At 37.0% G+C, this 23,181-nt stretch overlaps 1 protein-coding gene across 1 annotated transcript in view; it reads left to right on the top strand.

Annotated features, from left to right (window-relative positions):
• Window positions 1–22,961, top strand: part of LOC145682276 (ubiquitin-conjugating enzyme E2-17 kDa-like) — a 67,019-nt gene extending 44,058 nt beyond the window's left edge. The window contains exons 5-6 of the mRNA XM_081753855.1: window positions 11,291–11,495; window positions 22,256–22,961. Of these exons, the coding sequence (XP_081609981.1) occupies window positions 11,291–11,495; window positions 22,256–22,381 (331 nt within the window). The 3' untranslated portion in view covers window positions 22,382–22,961. The remainder of the gene's footprint in view (window positions 1–11,290; window positions 11,496–22,255) is intronic.
• The last annotated feature ends 220 nt before the right edge of the window (window positions 22,962–23,181 follow it).

Below are 23,181 nucleotides of genomic sequence, written 5' to 3'. Positions count from 1 at the left end.
GATGGGTAAAAAAAAAAAAAAAAAAAAAAAAAAACGTTACAAACAGCAGCATAGGAAAAGCAAGCATTGTGGAGGAAATATTGTTTGCCAAGGGAGCAAGAGAGGAGACAATGGCTAGTTCTGTCAGCGGTTGCGCGGGTAGGTATAGTGAGTTCGCATGTGTCAGACCTAGTGAAATGGCAAGACGTAAGTCGTGATTTGTTTCTTGTAGGCAAAGAATATGTCGCCATCGTACATTCAAGTTTATAATGAAGAAGCAATGAGCAGACATATGGCGAAATGGTGTCATGCTTTTCAAGCGGGTAGAGAGGAGGTGGAAAATCGCAATAAGGTACCGAGCGGTGGTCGGAATTCTGCAAAGACTGACATCAACACGGCCTGATTGGAAGAAGTGGTTCCAAATGATCGAAAGGTTTCTGAACTTCAGAGCTAGTATTGATCTATGGTACCATGCAGCGTATCGTGTCGTGTGTTGCCGTATTCAAAGATGTGTGCCCACTTGGTTTTACGTGCGTCTTCCCAGGAGCAGAAAGACACGACATGCAGTCTCACGTTTCTGGACCGGTTCCATGCCAGAACTTCCTTGATCACATCGTTACTGGGAATGAAACCTGACTTCAGCACTTCGTCCCAGCAATAAAAGGGCCAGTATAGAGTGGGAACATGCTGGATCACCAGCAAGAAAGAAGTTCAAGGTTACACCCTCTGCAGGTAAAGTTACGGCAATCATTTTCTGAGATGCATATGCGGTGTGGTCCTAATCGAGTATCTGGAGCGTGCCCATTCCGTAACTGCCGATTGTTATTCTGCAACATTGACTAGATCACTTGAAGCTGTCCGACGAAAACGTCTTGGGATATTCAGTGAAGGTGTCGTCCTTGTGCATGAAGATGCCAGGTCCTATACTGCTCGCTAAATGCAAACATTGCTGCAATAGTTCAAGTAGGAAGTGTGGAGCCATCTCCCCTATAGCCCAGATTTGACTCCAAGTGACTTTCCTTTTTCCAGCATTGAAGGAGCACCACTCTGGACAGGGTTTGCTTCAAATTCAAAACTGTGATATGCAAGCAGCTACTGAGAACTAAGTGAATGGACAGGGACGTGATTTATGCCAAACCGGGTTAGAAAAATTGGTCCTACATTCTGATAAATGCCTGAATCTGTTTGGTGATTATGTGGAAAAGTGATAGGCACATGTATCACTTTATCCTCATTTGTATTTTCTCTCGTTAATACGTATTTTTTTTTCTAAGCTGTGTAATTTTTCTGGACCCATCCTCGTATATATGTCTATGCTTTACGGGGATTTTATGGCACGTATGAGGATAACGTCCCTCGACGAGCACACTGTCCGGAAAGGAAGGAGGGAGAAAGCAACCTGGAAGCTATATGTTAGGTACCATCCCGGCATTTGGATGGTGTAACTAAGGAAAATTCAGGAAAAATATCTCAGGATGGATGACCTGAAAAAATTGTTACACTTTTTCGACCGAGTGTCCACCAAGAATCTAATCATGATATACGTGGAATCGAGAGAACAGTGCTCGGTCAAAATACAGATGGTTACAGTGTAAGTCTGTGTACAGTAACAGTAATATATTTCCTTTTTGTCAAGAAATTAAAAAAAAAAAAAATGACATTTACTTAGAACAGCCGTGTGAACAACCGGCTCACTTGACTCCTTATTGAGAATATACTTATTACATAATCTTGAGCTGAATTGAAAATATTTCCAGGATAAGTGATGTCCACTTTGGAAGATATCCCCGTTGGAACATCCAGTATAGCACGGAACACTACGAGAGTAGTTCAGAACGTGAAGAATCAAATTCGCCACTAAAATGATAAATAAATAGATCTTAACTGCCTTTCTTCAGTAAATAAATATTTTGGTTAGCACTATAACAGTTTTTTAATTTCTTGTGGTGTTAGTGTACGAAAAATGAATTTCTCCATTAAATATGGCAATTCGGTTATGGAAATGTTATACATTCTCATACGACCCTCGACGCCAGTAAGTGCTCCGTGATTGACCCACCCCGTGTTACAGCTTGCACATGCCTGACGTGGATACATCTGAATTTTGCTTTCTTGAGCTAGACAAAATTTATGCCTCTTAAAACTCTTGTCACCTTTTTCCCCCTCCATAATTTGAGGATTATAATCTTTGACCAGTGTGAAAACTTTTTTCTTTTAATTTTGTCAAAACACAGGGTATCATCGAAGTGATATGTTATTTACGGTACTATAAAGATTTTGTAAAAAGTAGTGCAGAGTATCAGTATTATAGGTCTTTCTCGTTCTGAAAGAGAAACAACGTGTGTGTGGGTTTCCTCGGGGTTCTCCCATTTCCTCCCGCTTCTTCATTCCACCATTTCACTCATTTATCATTGTCTCGTCTCCTTTAGCCTAACTGGCATAACCATGGGACTCAAAGATTTCATTTCACTTTTTTTTCATTCTGAAAGAGAGAAAATTTGCAATTTTACGTGAATAGGTATGCTCTTTGGGCTAAAGGATAGCGCTGATTAATCCAGGTGAATTATTATAAAAACTATTATTATAATGATAATAGTGAACCCAGCGATATGGTGTCAGCAACTAACGCACAGTCTGGGATCGAACCAGGACTCTTGACACCAGAGGTGAGCGCTCTACTACTAGCAACCGTGCTTCCTTCTTCAGTTTCTCGTTTTCGTCGGTTAAAACCTATTTATTTGCGTTAAGGATAAATTGAGCAGTCCGACGTTATGCTGCCCTTACTTCGTGGCAAATACAAATTCTTGACATATACTATGTGCGCCTTTCAAAGTATGGTAGAGCCTTTTGTGGTGTCCTAATCTGTTGTGGTCAGTTTTTTAATGAAATTATTTTTGATAGTGCTCATTAATCTTGACGTTCGTTTCCAAACTATTTCGAAAATCAAGGAATAATTTTAAAATTTGTATACATTAAATCAGTCAAGTCTCTTTTGACCAAGATTATGAAAAACTTTTTTTAAAAACCCAGCTCGGTGGGTTTTATTTGCCAAATTTGGTTTGATTAAATAATGTACGTACATTTTAAAGCCGTATTTCTTCTTAAGATACTACTTAGGCACTTACACTCTGTTGTACACGTTTTGAGTGAGAACTCCGTGACTAAGCGGTTAGCGACGCGCCTTTGGCGTTGGGGACCCGGGTTCGATTTCCGGCAGGAGCTTACGGGGTTTGGATGCCACGTTAATCAGTAGGTCCACATCTCGTATAGCCTCGCTGCTGAACGGGACGTTAAAATCAACATTTGGAGTGAAAGTTCGAAATTCTCTTGTCGCGTAAAGAAAATCTGTGATAACCTACCGGCGTTTCATGGAACACACTTTGCACTTGGCACTCGCTTATAATTCGATTTTTAAAAAAGAAGTAGAAGACAAAAAAGGTGTGTAATTCTATATAACGTAGAATAAAAATATTCTTTCCGGATCCAAGATTAGTGATTATTTAATATTTTACCATATTTAGCAAAAGTATTAGTGTATATGTAAAATATTCTTTTAATAATTTCCTGCGGGTTTGCTTTCGCATTACATACCCGAGAAATGTAAAATTCACTTAAGAACTGGTGTATTTAATATATGGTAAATAAAAAAACAACCAACTAATTCTACTCAACATTATGTAGGGCCGCGGCGGCTCAGTGGTAGAGCGCTCAACTCTGGTGCATTGAGTCGTTGGTTCGATCCCAGGTCGCGCCAAGTGTGCTTTGTAGTGGACAAACACCGTGTGCGTGGGTTTTCTCGGGGTTCTCCCGCTGTCTTCATTCCACTATTTCATTTCTCCTAATCATGGTCTCCTTTGTCCTAAACTTAAATTTTCATTTCATTTCATAATGTACTACAGAAAACAGCAAAATATGATTTAAAAAATATTACATAAATAAAGATAATGATTCACAATATATGTCCCTTATTACTCTCAGGATTAAGGCCAGTCGTTTTGACTGAAGATTCCTTTATATTTATGTGGATTTGTTGCATCTTTATTAGCGAATGATAATTGGATGGTATAATGTGTGGTTATTTAGAAAGATAAGTGTATTGGTACTGGGTTCGAGTCTCCGATGGCATCTCATTTGTATTGTCGAACAGAATTAATAAATATATTTTGCTCGTAGCTATTCTAGATATTGCAACAAAACTTGTCATACGCATTACGTATAGGCCGTAATAATTTTCAAGATATATATTATTTGGGTACCTGTAGCCAGAACCGCTCCATAGGGCACCAATTTCATTTTTTTTTAAAGGAAAATTTTCCTATTAGTCCAAATTTTTCTTCTTGTACATCAGGCATGATACTTTGAATAAATATTGAAGCAATAGCTACTTAACTGAAAGTCAACATTCCGTTAAAAAAAAAAAAAAAAAAAACTGATTTCGCATTTGTAATTATAAGAGAAGGTATTGTTTCCTATTTAATACAGCTGTTTTTCATTTGTATGTGTGTAATTATCTAAAAACGTTGCAAAATCCTTTTGTATGTAAAGCAGTTTTGATTTGTAATTATCTGACACATGTTAAGACTTGATCCAGGTTCATATTCCAAATCCTTCACAGTAAATATTACACGCCTGTGGAACAGTTTCAGTACATAACGTATCAACAGTTGCTAAATTTAAATATTCCATTAATTCTATTCTCTTAGACACAAGTTGGGATAGTAATTTTCAAAACACCTCATCTTACAAGATTAACTGCTGATGAACGCACACACCTTATTAAAGTCCGTTTCAGGCAACCTGATAGGAAACTCCCCTACCTCCCACCACTTTCTGTTACAGAAGGGGAAAGCAAGTCATTGGCCTTCACAGGGAGGGAAGCTTTTCTAGTAAACATAATCTTGTAAACTCTAAATTCGTACGTCTATTTGCTCGCACCTGATGATAAAGCACTACTGTTCCTTTTAGCTAATTACAGTTTCTAATTTTTGTCTTGAAGAAAAGTATTGCATATTATTTATGTAATCTTACTAAAGTTTATCCTACTATAAAACATTTTATTGTCTTAACAAATTTCGAAAACATTAAAATCAATAAGAACTCAATCCCCCAATTTTGTATGAATGTGATAGTTAAAATGAATGAAATATTTGTTTTACGTCTCGTGGTTATGCCGGCATAGCTAAAGGAGACGGTGATGATGAAAAATGAGTGACATGGTGGAATGAAGAAAGTGGAAAGAAACGGGAGAACCCCGAGGAAACCGACGCACACGAAGTTTTTCCACCAAAAAGTTTATATGGCGCGAGCTGGGATCGAACCAGGGACCCCATGCACCAGAGATGAACGCTCTACCACTGATCCACCGCGGCCCCAATGTGGAAGTTGTTCCCTAACACGAATACAAGAACAGAACTGCGGAGTTTCGAAAACAAAATGTTGATAAAAATATTTGGACCGAAAGAGGCAAACATTCAGGTAAATTACAACTCTATACAAGCTTTTGTTTCATAACTACAGGCCACGGAGCATTATAGAAAAATAAATACGTATAAGATAAGCATTACACGTTGCTTGTATGGGAAATACGCACTAAGTCTAATCAAAAAGCTTAGGAGAAAGAGACTATTAGATGGGCGTAAGAGAAGGCTTCCTGACAATGTAAAGCAGGATCTTTGAAGGATGGTTGATAACAAATATGGTACATTGACTTTTCGCATGTTAAAATCTAAGGGAAAAGTTTGTTTCTGCTACGATGAGCCTTTAATCTCTTTTAAGTCAAAGTTCGTTAGTTTTGTATAACTGAACGAACTCGTGTTTATCATTACTCTTTCTTTCTTATACAATAATGAACTTTTGTTACAACAGCAGGCCATGGTAACTCAGTGGTAGAGCGTTCGTCTTTGGTGCATGGGATCCTTGGTTAAATCCCAGCTCGCGCCAAGTGAGCTTTGGTGTGCCAAGACCGCGTGCATGGGTTTTTTCGGGGTTGTGCCGTTTCCTTCTACTTTCTTCATTCTACCATTTTTTCATGTCCCATCATCACAGTCTCCTTTAGCCTACTCGGCATAACCGTGGGACGTAAAACTTAGATTTCATTTCATTTTTCTTGTTACAAATTAGATTATCCTGCACGCCATAACCGTCTCTCTCTTGCAAGTTAATTACTGCAAATGATTATTCCTATTAATAGAGGCTCTAAGACAATAAAAAGTCATTTTTTCCCTTTTCTGTAAGCAAGACTCAGCAAACAAACATTATTATTGGAACATTATTATCAGTGTATTTATATAATTCTTTTCCTTCTTGTTCTTTTTAATGTAAGGAGATCTGTTCATAAGTGAGGAAACAAGAAGTGTTTTTTTTATATATATTATGTTTCTATTGTTACCATCTTAACACTTTGATAATTTACCCATATATATTATCATGATTTTATATTTTTGATTTTATTGATTTTATTTTATATTATTATGAAATTATTGTATCAATATTTAAATACCCATTCAATTACCAACCCTGCCATCCCTTGCCATTCCAGCATTGTTACAACCCTAACATGCAAAAAGAAGGAAAATAAACAACACAACTGTTTAATAAAATTTCCATTATAATAATACGTTATTTACATCTCTAATACAGCTAAATGTAATTGTTTTAAAATACGTAGTGTTATTATGAAAGTTGTAATTTATTATTTAGACGTATCTAGATACATTCTATACCTCCGTTTGCGAGAACTGAGCGTGGAAGACGTAACACCAACATTCACCTGTACTGGAGCGTGGTGGGGTAAAAACTTCTTTTTCCTATCAGGTTATGTGAAACAGATTATAGTAACATTCTCCTGAGTTTTTTTTATTTATATTAACTTTGTGCATACTATTTTTTTTATTTAGTACTTGTATATTTACGTATAGAACAAAGAAAGTATTTGACGAAAACGAGTTTTTCCTATTGATTACATCCTTGTGTATGTTTTTTTTTTTTTAATCTCTTTGCCCTTCGTCTGTTAAAAATTCCCTCAAAAACAGCATCAAGTCCTCCCCAACATTTTTTTGTAGTAATCACCATAAATAAATAAATAAAATATTGTCTTTATGTGTGAAGAATATGGATTCAAATTCTTTTTTGTAATTGCTTGTATTCTTTGAACTTTAATGTAATTTTGAAACAATGTATACACGTAAAACAAATCATCAATCAATAAATAAAATTTATCTGCAAACTTTAATGATTAGAAATTACTACTTAGAGAAATAGATTTTGTTTTGATATGTCCCATCGTGGAAGAGTAAGTCTTCTAAACTGTTACAACGTCATAGGGTTAAATGAACTGAGCAAGAATAAAGACCATTCATATAACATACCTAAGTGTGATCATTTGTTTATAAAAATAGTTTCTGTAGTATCTTGAAGAATGTGAAATGGTGGGGACAAAGCTCATGAACGCGTTTCATCGGTGAATTGGAAGACGATCCTTTTTACTTTTAGTTGTGAGCCACTTATATTCCTTTGTAAAGTTTATTATTATTATTATTATTATTATTATTATTATTATTATTATTATTATTATTATTATTATTATTATTATTATTATTATTATTATTATTATTAAATACAAGGAAGCTTTATAGTAGGATAATTGAAGTAATTCATAATTCATGATGTAAGTGTAAATAGTCCGCGATGGACATTCTTTTAGAGTCAGTAGATTGTAAGGATTCAAAATAATAATAGTAAACAAATAAACAGCAAAAAATGTGTATGTGAAAATATGACTATTTTAGTAGCCCCATTATAGGCTGATATTAGTAATTGCTAAGGATTTGATTTTTTTTTTTTTTTTTTTAAATAGCGATCATTTATTATCTATTTGTAAAAATTACATTTTCATGGGAAACAACTTTATAATGGACATCCTTTACGTTCTTGCTGCTAGTTGGTGCTGATTATATACAGTGGCGGGCCAGAATATATTGAGAATGAAATTGGCAGAAATGGATGATTTAGAAAATAGAATCCGAAACCTTTGGCAACAAAGTTTGTTTTTACTTCTTTCTTCAAATGGAATTTGAGTGAGGTTGGTAAAGTCATTTTTCAAACTGGAGGATCCTCTCTAGAGTTTCAAGTAGAAAAAGTACAGCAGTATGGATTTCCAAGCTTTCCCTCAGAGAGATCCATTATTACAATATACAGAATATCCACAAAGTCACCTCGGGCCATTTTCGAAGAAACTATTCGGAGTTGAAAATTTCTGCTAACATATAGTGCATGTACTATGGAGGCATACTGTTTGAAGTGCTCGTGATAAGTGGGTGATTTCCGGGGGCCATGGGGCAGAGGTCAGCTCAAAAATTTCAAGTGGAATGGGCGTTAAATTGGATGGCATTCGGAAGCTAATAAGGAGCGACGGGCAACGTTTATTTCATACAAATACATCGAAGGAGTTACGATTGGTAAAGGTCAAACTAAAAGTTTAATCTATGTCGTTACGATAATGTAAACTCTGAGATTTTTGTTAACATGTGGCACATTTACTGTGAGGACCCCACTGTTTGAAGTGCTTGTGATAAGTAGGTGTTTTTGTAGATTCTTACATTTCACACGAATGAAAGGGAACAGGAATTTCTGAATGGTTCATCCTCTAAGGACAGATACAGTATTGAACCCACAATTCGATATCCCGCCTTTCACGACCTATTTGGTGTTTCGATACGGAACAAATGCTCCCAATAACTATTACTTTTGTGTTAGTAACCTATTCCGTCAAAAGATTCGAAGTCGAGAAAAGTTTATCGTACCGCGATATTAAACTGACGCTAAATTTATGACCGAATTCCGATTCTATAACTGTACCTCTGAAATCTGAGTTTTCCGGCACGCGCGAGTGTGTTGGCAACGTGCTTCAACAAATAAATTCCTCGGGCTCCCACGGTACATGTTAGTAGAAATCTCCAACTCCAAACCGTTTCTAAAAATATGTCCCGGAGATTATACATCGTCGTAACAACAGAGGGATTGAATTTGTGGTTTGACCTGTTACCACTCATGACCCCTTTTGGTGTAAACGTTACCAGTCGTTTCTTATGAGCTTTTGAATGCTATCCAATTTGACGTATCGTTCCATTTGAAATTTTAGAGTTTATCCTTGTCCCCCAGGGTTCATCCACTTCATCACGAGCACTTCAACACATTGGCTCCCACAGTACCTAAACTATGTGTTAACAGAAATCTCAAACTCCGAACCGTATGTGAGAAAATGACCGTAACTAATAGCAAAAATGTTTTACTTAATGAACGCAGTATTAGGGATTTAACAATTTCAAAAATCCTTCATGAATCTATTGAGCCAGTTTTATATGCATCAATGTTTGTTACTTGGGTCACATAAAACTCTGCTCACATTTGATCTCCAACTTTGTTCTGATCGTAAAATTATACTGAAATTTCAGAAGCCATAAATATTTTCTTATTTGTGTTTACATCATTATACTTTCATATAATTTTACATCAATACTAAGTTTGGAGGGAAGATTATTTATTTACTTTCAAAATACGTTGTTTTAATAATCGTTACTTAAATTATACGGCAGTGCCTTGTATGTTTAAAGGAAGTTAACGCTAGTAACCCTTTGTAGCGTTCACAGGCGTTTGTAAGTATATGAAATTACAAATTGTGAAAGTACACTTTAAGAAGAAAATTATTCATGGTCATGTAAATAAATATCTAGATGCTGTTTTCCAGCAGTGATCCTACATAGTATTGAAGTCATTGAATAACAGCACAGACGTGTAATATTAATTCAGCGGAGTAGGATTCGTAGCGGACTGCATAATAAGTTGGCTGAGCTTTCAAGTTTCAAAGTTTCTTCATCAGCTTCGTGTTCAAATGCAAAATTGAATCTCTCTTTGGATCGTCTCAGCTACTAACGTTTCCTATCCGTAATGATCCAGTGACATCATTAATGCCATTGCCAACGTGCGATAAAAAGCTGAAGTGAATGTGATATAGTCTGTTCAGAAAACGTAATGTCAACGGTAATAGAATAGATTTTTTAAAAATAGTTGAATGAGTTCTTAAATGAACTGTTACTTTGCACCACGAGGTGCGAGGTAAGCTTCTTTCAGAAAAAAAAAATGCACCGTAGAGCATATTTCAGTAACTATCGAGTTCTTAGTTTCGAATTTGCCCCTACCTGATGAGATAATCTGGCTAAAGGCATCGTTACAGTGTCAGTATTGTAATACAGTTAAATAATAATTAGAAATGTGGTGTTTTGTCATAGTTTTATTGTATTTACAGAGAAACACTGTACATATTAGGATTTGAACATACAGCAAATGCTAACTTAACAATAGTTTGTCTTGTGTGCGATACCCCTGAACTCGTAGCTTTCCTGCATATTCCTTAATCAGCATGGTAGGCCAGATCTGACTCCACTCAGAATTTAAGAAGTTCAAGGAAGTAGAGTAAGCGTAGAGTTACTTAATGGCGTGATGGGATGTATATTAATAAATTATAATTGTACTAAATGGTAGAATGACAGTGCAACACAACATTTAAGTGACTAATTCTTATCTTCATGCGTATTTATTATTTTTAAGAAATTATGCTGTTTGTAACTACATGCTTTTTAACAGTTTCCTCTGTTGTAGAAAAAAAATGTTCCCTGAATCACTGCAATTAAAATTTATCAAAAGTGACTCCTTTCCCCTTCTTACCATTTTTTTTTTCGGTTTTTGGCAAGAAATTTAAACAGCAGTGAATCAGGGAACAGTAAATTTTTTTTTCTACAGTGGAGGAAACTGACAAAAATATGTAGTTACACGGCAACATAATTCTCTTTAATAATATTTACAGAATAACAAACAAAACAAAACAACAACAAAAAAAAGTAGCGTCGAATTGCCATTTTACCATTGAACTGCTTACGTAAATACATTTTTTTTTTTATTAGTCCTTTTGGGTAATCTCAGTTCTGCGTGTTAGGTTACAGTGTTATTTTACTGTTCCGTACTAAAAGTAATTTATTTATTTAAGGCAACGCACCGTAATCCAGGCCGTTGAAATAGTTCTTCATTTTCATTCGCAGATAAGATAGTAATACACACATTTTCATTAAGGCTTGAAAGGGAAAAACTTGTACAGTGTTTTAATTATGGGTGAAGTATCAGGTCTTATAAATAAAAAAAACCCTGTTATTTTCTCGTAATGATTTATAGATGTGTAGCATGTATTAATGTAGATTGTGGTTGTACCTGTTTTTGTTTTTATTTGCTAACACGATCCGTTTTTCATTTGTACTTACAGGCCACACGATACACCATTCGAAGATGGTACATTTAAACTTACAATAGAGTTCACAGAAGAATATCCAAATAAACCTCCAACAGTTAGGTTCGTTTCTAAAATGTTCCATCCAAATGTGTACGCTGATGGAGGTATTTGCCTAGACATATTACAAAATAGGTGGAGTCCCACCTATGATGTGTCTGCAATACTTACTTCTATACAGGTAAGCAAATGGGAAGATTGAATACGTTGGTGTATTATTTTCATTATTCCCTTTTTGAAGTAGAAAAAATTGTTTATAAATGAAAAAATAGTTATTTACAGGAAATGAAATGTAGTAGTGTTTAAGATGTTATATTTGCATGCTTCAACAGACTTTTTTTTCTTCTTCCTAAAACTATATGCATGCAAAATGTAATGTGTGTTTATGATCCTATTAGAGGAGTAATTCTGAGATAGGAGTGGAGATCAGTTTTACTGGCTGGTGCTTCAGATTCCTAGTTCGAGTTTTCAAGGTTTTGTTTTCAAGTGCCTTTCTTTAGTTCGATTGATTATTGTAGATGAATATCTTCACTGCCGCTTCGATCTAGTAGCAAATACCATTGCGTATGATAGAGGTAGTCTTTATCCACAGTTGTGTATGATTTTTTTTTTTTTTTAAATCTTGTAGACTTTTATATGCTCATTATTGCGAGATGTAGATAATTTAGTCTTACCAGACCGAAGTCGTAAGATCAGATCAATATATAAATACGAATAAAAAGAAAAGCAATTCAAGTTATATAGGGGACTTGCGTAGTCTGTGACATTTTCCATTAAATTTCAATAGTAAATGCGTTCTGTGGTACTGTTGTTGTTAATTCAGTGATGATGAAATTAGGTCCAATGGCTGTTGAATATGGAAAATGTTAAAAAGGTTACCAAAAAGGCAATAATTCAAGTGAAGCGTTAAAATTTTCTAAGATTAGTCATAGGTGTGGTTTCGGCTTCTTTCTCTGAACATACATACTGTAGCGACTTGTTTGGCTCTGAAATGTGGCTTACTGATCTCAGTGGAATCAGGTATAAGGTTGTACGAGCCAAGTCGAAACGCATTTGAACACTCTGGTGCAAGAAAGTCAGGTGTGATCATGTCTTATTTTGACAGGCGTCCTGTTTTTCATATGAAGTCTGCTTTCCAGCAGACAGCGTAATCCGAGCTCGAAAATATTGGTTTTATAGCATTAATTAATTAATTAATTTAAAAAAATTGTATTTTTTGCATCTCATTTGAGGAAGCGCCTACAGAAAGGAAACGAAGTGACTCACGTGCTGGAAAAGCGAATGGGGATTTTACTATAACTGTTGACCTGTCAATACAGGCACGTGCATACTCGGCAATCACAGTACATCCAGTGTCGAATAGAAACGGAAGTATCGAAGCAAATCATTCGCGCTTGTTTGCTGTATGAGTTTAAGGAAGGCCTCTCGGCAACTGCACAAAGTCGTCAACACACCAGGCATTTGGGAGGATGCTGTGAACGAACGCACTGCCTGGCATTATTTCCAAAGTTGAGGTCGGGTGATCTTAGTTTTTGTGATGAGCCCAGCAATGGAGGACCACAGGTTTAGATGTTGAGACTCTGAAGGCAGCCATAGAGGAGGAAAACAGCAGTCAAACGTGATGAAATTACCAAGCGTTTCCAGATTACCAAGAAAACAGCCAGACTTCACCTGCACAGAGTACGAAAGATGTACAAGTTGAGCAAGTGTGTATCCCACATACTGTCGGCAGCCAACAAGAAACTGAGCTACAGCTTGTTTGTCGTTGCTGTATTAGCACTGCAACATAAGTGATGAAAATTGGATCAAGTATATTTCTAAGCATATCAGACATTGGTTGTCACTATATGACCCTGTGCCTCATACCTGAAGACGACCTCTTCACTCATGCAAATCATGCTGTGTGTCTGATACAGTCACCAAGTGATGCGTTACGAGCTACTACCAGGCCACACAATCATTGCGAACCTGTATTCGCAGCAGTTGGAATGGTATAACATACATTGCAGCAGAAGGAGCAAGCGTTGGTTAATGGCAATGAGTACACAGCAACGCGAGACCACATGTGACAAGGACGACCATTCAAGGACAGAAGGATAGTTACCATTCAAGAATGTAGCTGGGATACGCTGTGCCATCCACCATACTCGCTGAATCTACGTCATCAGTTACTACTGTTCCATTCCTGTTCACTGCCTCCGTGGGAAATCCTTTGACAATGAGATAGAACTGCGGCAAGCAATCATAGACTTTTTTTTTGGGGTCCAAGATCTGCTAGTTTTACCGCCAGAACATTACACAGTTTCAGGAACGTTAGCAAAGGTGCTGAATGTTGTTGGAGATTTCTTCGAGACTAACGTTAAATATCATTCGCTGTATGTTTCAGTCTGTTTCGGACGATCATGAACGGCGGAAAAGTTTGGTTTTCTTGCAAGCTAATCTAAAAGACAGACTAATTCACCAAAGAAAAAAAGAAAAAAAAGTTTGTTGCGCTCTTACCCACTTTCAAACAAAATTTAATGTTGGCACGTTGCTCCATTTCTCCCTTTCCTGCTAACGTTCACCAGATACTGTCAGTCGCAATATCATACGCAGGGACCGTCGCTGTTAGCGCTTTGCAGTTCTGATGGAACATAGTCGAAATGTTTCACTACGTAATAGATATATTTCTCCGTAGATGGCGTTGGAGAAAAGATCAATCACTTGTTCCACTTGACAATCTATACTATTTTTAAAATTGCCTAAGTAAAGTTTGTTATAACATACATAAAGTGATAAATTTGCTTTCGAATGGATTCATAAGACATCCTGACTAATGAAGGTAATCCTCACTTGCTAAAGGTTCGAGAAATTGTCATAGGGTTATCTAACTTTACTCAATCAAAATAATGGATATGAAAAGGACTTAACTGGAAAAATGGATTCTCAAGTACAACATGCTGAGTACTAACGACACACAGATACATAGTTTGGATTGGCGATCCATTTTATCCGAAAATAATTAGGAAATTAGGATCTGCATTCCATAGATAATATTAAAATATTAACTCCCCAACTAGTACAGTGATGCGTCCTCTTAGTCATGAATATGCGAATCAGTCTGTCAATGTAATGAGTCGTATTTTGGCATGACACTGAAACTAGAATCTTGCAACACTGGAAACACCGAGGGAACTCAGATAGCAATGACATTCTAAATATTCCAGGATAAATAAATAATAATAATAATAAACAAAATTTCGCAAGTCAAATTCTGCATCCTTTAAAGAATAGCATGGAAATGGACGTTCCTGAATTTTCATGAAATTAAATATATATATATATATATATAGATAGATAGATAGATATGAAATACCGATAAAATTGTTGTAACCGTGATTTACACAAAAATAAACACAGAAGTGGAAGTACTGAACATCCGCCGATGTTTTAAAATAGTTTAAAATTTTCAGTTTCTTTTTTCAAACCTAAACAACCACATGGTATCTTTGCGAAGTTCACGATTCTTCAGCCAAAATAATGAAGGGTATTACATTCTCATAACTTCCTAATTTCCCAATGAAAAATGACTTGTATAACAGTAATTCTAATGGAATAATTCTGGAAAAATTTTATATTTTGTGAACCTATATATCATTTTGGTGCTTAATCCCTGTGATTAGGCGCGTTCCTTTCTTCGTGTGTGTTTGTCTTGCATTCTTGAATATTCCTTACTTGAGGTAATATCCAGTCTTTTTGGTTGGTGTAAGCTGAACCTTTTGATGATCTGGCTTATTTTAATGAAATTGTGGACTTACATTTTATACATACTGCTCCTATCCTGGTTTTGAGACAATACAAGCTCATCTTGTCTGCGTTTTTGATCAATAGGGAAATGATTGTTTTTTTTTTTTTTTTTTTTCAATTGATTTAACTCATAAAATGATTTTTTGCAACAGAAAATGATGAGGTGAGTCCATTGGACTCAACTCGTTTTTCCTGTACCATTTTGAATTTTAAGCCTATTTTTACGTAATAAACTTTCCACATGCATCAAGGACTGCATGTTTATTACCTTGAGTTCTTCGATTATAGTAAACAAAAATGTACGCGAGAGACAAAATATGTTCAACTGTATGATTCCATCGGACTCATCATATTTTCCGAGATGTGTCCAATGGACTCACTTTATCCTTTTAAGAGTAAAGGTAGGAGAAAGATTTTAAGTGAAACAGCATTTAGGTTTCAGAGATATTAAATTCTGCTATAGAAGAGAAAAAAATCGTTTCATGTTACTGGTTTTTCCCATAGAGCACAAAGGAAGCGCAAAAGAACAGGTTTATTCAATTACTCCTAATAGATGTTGGTCTCATATATTATAGCAGTTTACGGATGTAGGTCCACTTTTATCGAAACGAAGTAGAACCTTCGCTAGGGATGCTGTAATCGCAGCAAAGCAGAGCACTCAGAAGACAGGTGTGTGGAGAAGACACTAGCAGACAGTGAAGTGTGCCGAGCGTAGAATGCCGCCAAAAGTCACCCCATTCTGGAAGGGGTGCGTCTCAGTGCTTTCCGACATAGCGAAATAGTGTTTGGCGAAGTATTTCACCATTTCCATTGCCAATGTAATAAAACGCAACAAATGTGTACTCCAAAGGAGGTAGGAGTACGCACAGTGAAAGAAAACTACATCCACGTCCCAAACTAACAATGGATGTTTCGGTAAGTGCTGCAAATGGTCACGCTGACACGAGCCATTGCTAGGACAGTGAGAAAATCGAAAACTACTGCGCCGAGGATAATTGCTCAGTATTTATGGCTTATAGTGAAGTTTAAGCCATGTGTTCACACATTCACAAACAATTTGTGGACACAAAGTACATTGCAGACGGCTTTATCAACGGTATTTAGCGGGTGATAAGTGGAAATTTGTGGTAACCTTAGATACGGCCTGGCTCAGTCAACTTCTACGCGGGTCCATCCAAAGGATGCCAAGGACTGAGCAATCCGATTCGCACATGCCCCGAAAGTTTTCCTCTGGGTAAGTCATGGTAGTTAAAGTTTTTGTCACAAAGGGAAAATTCCACTACATCAAATTGCGCTTAATATGAAAATTAACGCAGCATACTATCAACAGCATCTTCTGGGCCATTATATCGGCGGGATATTCCTTTGTATGCTACTGAGGTGTCAGTTTTTCATTCATCAAGACAAAGCATCCACCCATACGACTCGTGCAACTGTGGTGTACATGGCCCACCAAGTGCGTGACAGTGGTATCCGTGCTATCCCATATTCCGATATTCCTGTGTGTGGAGGGCACAGTGGCTGTGGTAGAGCGCTTACCTTTGCGGCGTGGAACTGTAAACTAAAGATTTTCATTTTTTCCGCTATCCCTGTCAGGTAGAGACCTGCACGGGCCGGGCAAAGCCCGAGGCCCGAAGCCCGGCCCGGCCCGCGGGCCGGGCTTGGGCGGGCCGACTCTGTTATTTCTTTGAGCCGGGCCGGGCTTGGGCGGGCCGACACTGTTATTTCTTTGGGCCGGGCCGGGCTTGGGCTGGCCGACATTGATTTCTCTTCAGGTCGGGCCGGGCTGGGACCGATCAATTGCAGTTCTTTAATAATTATTGACTTTCGTTAAACGATAATTGGAATAAAGCCAAACGTTGAAAAAGTGTGTGTGTGAGATGTTATGAAGAAATAGTGCAATAACTATTTACAGTTTGTGTTGCTTAGCGGCTCCTCTTCACCATAGAGGATTGCAGGCATTATGCGGTAAATTGAGCTCTGACCTTGACCTTCACTGAACTCAAAATATAACAAGAAGGGGTGAGAATATTTTGCTTGTCGCTAAACAATATTGCCATCTTCACTTTATGTTAAAAATCAATTAAATTAGATGTTTGTTACAGGGAATGGAGTTTTTGTTCTCTCGATAACAAGCAAAGTTCTAGGAGACAATGATACCATTCGAGAGGCAAGCTTTTAGGTTGTGAACCAGAGTTTAGAAAATGTTTCCGAGGGTTAGGTCAAATTTAGTATTAAATTTTGAGAAAGATTGGGGCTAGAGCTAATTTTTTAAAAAATTTATCGGGCCGGGGTCGGGCCAAAAACTTTTAAAATTTATCGGGCCGGGCTTGGGCCAAGAATTTTAGAAAACTGATCGGGCCGGGCCGGGCCGGGCCGAAAATTTTCAAAATATTTCGGGCCCGGGCTGGGCCGGGCCTAGGTACGTTCGGGCTGGATTGGGCTCGGGCCGAAAAATTCGGCCCGTGCAGGTCTCTACTGTCAGGTCTCCCGAGGCTGCTGCCCCAATGGATTTTTGTCCTTTAGGTTATTGAAGCGAGCCGTTTCTCGTTCTCGTCCGCGCACGGTGCAAGAGTTGTGGAAAGTTCACAAGCATAAGTGGTTAAAACTACATCAGGCATCTCTCAATAGAAACAACCTACTATGGGAACTCCGGTATCGAGCTACTACTTACGGTCAGGGTAGGCATATAGAATACAACCGCTGGTGAAATATGACTTTCATACGCCCTAGGTATGTATTTCAAGATCGTGTCCATACACGTGGACTTAACCTCTGTATTATCTAATGAGCTTCAAGCGGACGTTTACTTGCCCTTTTTTAACGTAAAGAAAAATATTAATACTGTCTTGAACTGTGGTGGACAAATACCGTGTGCGTGGGTTTTCTCGGTGTTCTCCCGTTTCCTCCCACTTTCTTCATTCCACCATTTTCATTCATCACTCATCATCATAGTCTCCTTTAGCCTAACCGGCTTAACCGTGGGACGTAAAGCTCAAAGATTTCATTTCATTTCATGTTTTGAACTGTTTCCGTGAACTGATAGTAGTTTCATTTGTCGAGTTCAAAACATGTGAATGAATGTCAAAACTTCAGTGCCAAAGATGCATTACTTGGACGTCAGATTTTGAAATTAGTTTTCGAAAATACTTAAACCCTGTCTCTCAAATAGATAGTCTACATGGAACATTCCGTTGTAAACATTTTGGGAAACTACCATTAACGTGTGGTGGTTGATTTATTTCATTTCTTTCTTCTGCGTGTAATTAGCATGTCATAAACAGATAATGCATGACGTGGATGGTTCGGGTGATATTACATTAATAGTATATGAATATTAATTACAATGCATAGCACTTACGCCTTCAGATTTTTAATTTTTGTCTTTGTTCATTACATACGAGTATACAAACAAATTTTACTTCATTTATAAACATGGTTTTAGGACATACGTAGTTTCTTGTCCATTGTATTTAATTCATGTATTTCGTTTAGAGTGTAGCTTTTGTTCCCATCATTTTAACATGTTCTGTATTTTTGTTTTTTAATGATTGATTTTATGTACGACCTACGGCTTTTTTGCTTTCTGAAATTATTATTATCGTCAGTATAATAGCATTTTTATGTTAATACGATATTCTGAAAGCTCGGGATGTGTAACATGAAATGCCAGATTTTGAGATGTGAAATGAAATGACCATATTACAGTATCATGAAATATTCTTACCAAATAATCAACGTGCGGGGTATACTTTAACCCCAACAAATAGGAAATCTTAGAATCCCCACGGAAAATGTTGCGATCTTGAGGGAACGAAACATAAATAATCATCTTCAGGTTTTGATCGAAGAAGTGTTTCCCCACTTAAATGGATTAGCAAAATTCAGGGAAAGTGATAATTCAGTAATCTTATATCTGGTCTATAAAATAAATTTCGCATGATGAGATTAATGGTTAACAGGGCTAGCCATTTATTAAAGCAATTTCATAAAACGGGAACACACTTGACTAGTACACGTGTACCAGTTGGTGTTGCTTTAGTCATCCGTGACACATGTTCTTGACATTAAGATAAATCCTTTGTTTTGACATTGTTAAGTAAGATGAATCCTTTGTCCATTACCACAGAGTAATGTTTGGTGAGTTTTTTTAGCTGGGTATAAATCTAATAATGAAATTGTAAATGTACTACACATGCACATTGTTCTTCGAACGCAGATTTTTGGCATCTTACTAGGCGTATTTCCTTACTACATAACCCACCGCCTGGAGTTCTACCATTTCAGAGACGAGGCGATATCACTTTCACATTATATTGTTTGTGTTTCAGAAAGTTCGTGTTGCACCTACTGATAGAGCTTTTGATCTTTCCAATGATATTCAGATTTTTGCCAACGTTTCGGGCAAAAATACATCTCGATAACCATCTCTTGCACTGTCGAACAAAGATTTTCCTCGACAATCTACATCAACTGTTCCTCATCCAGACGTAATGGTGATATTAGTAGCTCATCTTCAAAGTTGACATAACGTCAAATGAAAATCCTGGAACCATCTGTGGACTTTGTGTTATGACTCAACTTCAACATAGATTGAAGGATTCACAAATCGCACGCATTTCTTTATCGCCTCACTCACGTCCTGGAAAAGGAACAATTGTAGGAGCGTCACTTGTATCAATGAAGATAGACATTATGCTGAGTTTCGTTTCTTATTAGCATTTGTGCCCTTTAAAGTATTGCCTCGAAGCATCGTAAGTACGAACTAACTGAAATCTGACATTTCGTGTTACACAACAACGATATCACAAAACTGAAGAGGAATGCTTTTAGAAGATCCGAACTATTTTCTGTTCAACTTTCATTGTCTATCATGGTTTCGTTATTGATTGTTTTTAAAAAAATGAAAATCCTTCCCCAAAGCATACTTCTGGTCACTTGGTATAATTTTCATGGGAAAACAAATATTTTTTTGTATTCAATAACATTTATTAAGAATTCGACACTTGTCTCAAGATCCACATGTAGGTTATTTATTTATACCATGAGTTCATGATCTCCAAGAACCTAAAGCCAAATACACACACTATCGGACAGTTATTGACTTATTGTAATATTTTAATTTCCTGTTATAAGTACTGTCAGAATATTAAGAACAAAATATGTAATTATATATTACTTCATATTTGATACCAAAATTTGGGTGTGTAGGTAGTAATAACGTTAAGAGTTATTTAATATGTTCAACCATTAATTTGGTTTGAATTTATGACCATCTTTATAACGAAACGATTAAAAGCTGTATATTCCCTTCAGATGGTTACTCAATTTGGGTCTTGTCTCGTATGACATATAAGTATTTTGTTTAGATTACTATTCCTTTTTTGCACCGAAGCCATGAGAAGAGAGCCCACAGTTTAAGGTGGAATCTGAATCATCATATTGCATTCACTGTTGTCCCATTACGTATTGAACTTGGAACCACGTGCACCACCAGAGGCATGCGCAAGCCACTTGACTAGCACGGAGAACAGTATTTAGTTTGCCTTAGTGTTTGACATAGCTTTTCGTGTAGAGGGTTCCCACTAAACGCTTTTAAAATGTCAGTACCTATCCCGAACTCAGAAGTGAAGTTTAGATCGTCAAACTTGATAGAAAATTAAGAAATAAGACCATGTACTCTTAATTAATGCATTTTCATATGACGAAGGATTAACTTTAAAAAATCATGGCGTTGAATTACCGAGGGCAAAACATATGGTGCATTCTGTTTGTAGAATATTTAATACTTAAAAGTGCCAAAAAGTAGGATAGTCTAGGTTTCAGTCATATTAGTATTTTCGGGGTAATCGGTAATGCTTTTGAGTATTGGGTACGTGCAAAAGTTTTATCCGTTTTGTTTTTTTATTTATTTATTTATTTATTTATTTATTTTATTTATTTTTTTTTATGCATATGGAAGTGTGAATACAAAAATAACTCTGAGGACTCTATATAATCACCAGCATAATCACTGGCCTCTTGCAGTTTTTTCGGTAGAAGATTAATTCCACACCGATAAAACTCGGTGGAGTTAAAGAACTTGCGTAAGGAAATTTTCGCAGACCCTGGATCAACAAAGGTCTTCCCAGTGAAGGTTTCCAAAACGCGAAGAAGTTGGAAATTTGTATGGGACAAGAGAGAGGAATAGGATGAGTGGGATAAAATCTCCCAGCCAAAATTCATTAATTTCTGACGTGTCATCGCAGCAATATGTGGCGTAGTGCTATCACGTTGGCAAGATTTGGTTGCTTAAACTGCAGTAATTCCTGCAGTCTATATAGCTGTTGACAGTAGAAGGTCTCATTAATGGTTTGATTACTGAATAACGCCGTGGGATACAGTTAGGACGTTTTGTTTGGACGTCAATAGAGGCAGTTCGCGACACAGTCTTGCGACGCTTCACGTTCCAGTACATAACCCACTTCTAATCTCCTGTGACAATCCGTGTAAAGGGGTCAGTTTTGTACCGGGAAACCAAGAAAACCAATTTCGTGACTCACCTCTCGTTGAGTTGCTCTCAGTTAATGTGGATCCCAACGATTGAACTGCGTGGGAAAACTGTGGCGAACTGTGCCAACTTCATTCCCCTGTTGTCCTGTGTACGTGTAAGGTTTCTGATAATTCCTCTGCAGTTGTATTCGGACTGATTGTTATGGCTTAGTCCAGATCCTTTTCGGGAAAACTGATTAACACGCAGATTGTGGTTAATTTGGACAGCTTCTGTCGCTGTCCTGAATTTTCGAAACCAGTGACGGTGTGTGCTTTCATCAATTCCAGTCTCACCATACACTTGCCTAACGTTGTGGCAGGCCAAGGTCACACTACTGCTCTTACTGAACTCAAAATAGCTAACAGTGCCCTTACTGATCTCCACTTGATCGGCACAACTCTCTCTCCAATTACGAGCCATTACTACACATTCACTGTCTGCTGGTGCTGTAATGTTATCCTAATAACGTGACCATCTCTTGGGGCGCCATCTGTTCAGTCACACCTTTCATCAGAGACTTATCACAAACGGTAGAACTTTTGCACGTACCCATTAAATGGATTGTTGTTGTAGTGTCGCAGTAAGTGGTGGAATGTAGCTAACCTTGTGTTTTTCCCTTTCAGTCTCTCTTAAGTGATCCCAATCCAAACTCCCCAGCAAATTCCATGGCAGCTCAACTCTACAAGGAAAACAGAAGAGAGTATGAGAAGAGAGTGAAAGCATGTGTTGAGCAGAGCTTTGTAGACTAGGAGTTGCTGACGTACTTAATACTGGACTCTTTCAGTAATCGTAAAGCCTCAACTACATGCCTGCTTCTTGAACTCCAAGAGAGTGTTTTTTTATGAAATAAAGAAACAACATAGTGGCTATTTTATTAGTGTTATCGTTTGTGTTAACTGTGCTACATAACAAATGTAGAAAATCGTAACAACCCTTTAAAAGAAAACAAACGAAAAATGGTTGTGTTACGTGCGAGTCCAAGGAAGCATAATATCAGCACCAGTTGACAGGGGAGAATTGAAGTGATAAAAATTTCAACGATCTCTCGTAGAGGAGCTAGTCTTGCCAATCAAATTATAAAAGTCAAATGGAGCGGTCAATCTCGTCCTCTGTCGAAAGGTAAATTACATTTTAAACTATTTTACACAGACCATACAAGAAGTAAGTAAAAAAAATAAAATACATCGTTAATACCATGAGTTCTCTAATATATGTAACGTGTATAGTTTTGAAGAATTCAAAATTAAGCATAATATGTACATAATAATGCTAGCAGATATATTAATTGTACTTGTATTGAGACAGATGTAAATAAACTTGTGAAATGAGGCTTTTGTAGTACAGCTATTTTTAGCAGTCTTTTAATAATTAATCCAAAGCTCTGCGTTACAGAAATTAACTTCTGCTCCTTGGTAGAGTTGCACATACTGGCATGGATAAGCAAATGATTGTTTAACCTTTCCTTACCTTTTGTGACCTGCTGTGATCATTGCATGATGTGTCGTCAGATGTTTGCCAAATTAATTATTGATGTTAGGTTAAATTATTA

Source organism: Thermobia domestica, chromosome 3 (assembly GCF_964235325.1).
Source record: "Thermobia domestica chromosome 3, izTheDome1.hap1.1, whole genome shotgun sequence".
Lineage (NCBI taxonomy): Eukaryota > Metazoa > Arthropoda > Insecta > Zygentoma > Lepismatidae > Thermobia > Thermobia domestica.
The sequence above is the reverse complement of the archived record's forward strand: the minus strand, read 5'-3'. Positions and strand labels throughout refer to the sequence as shown.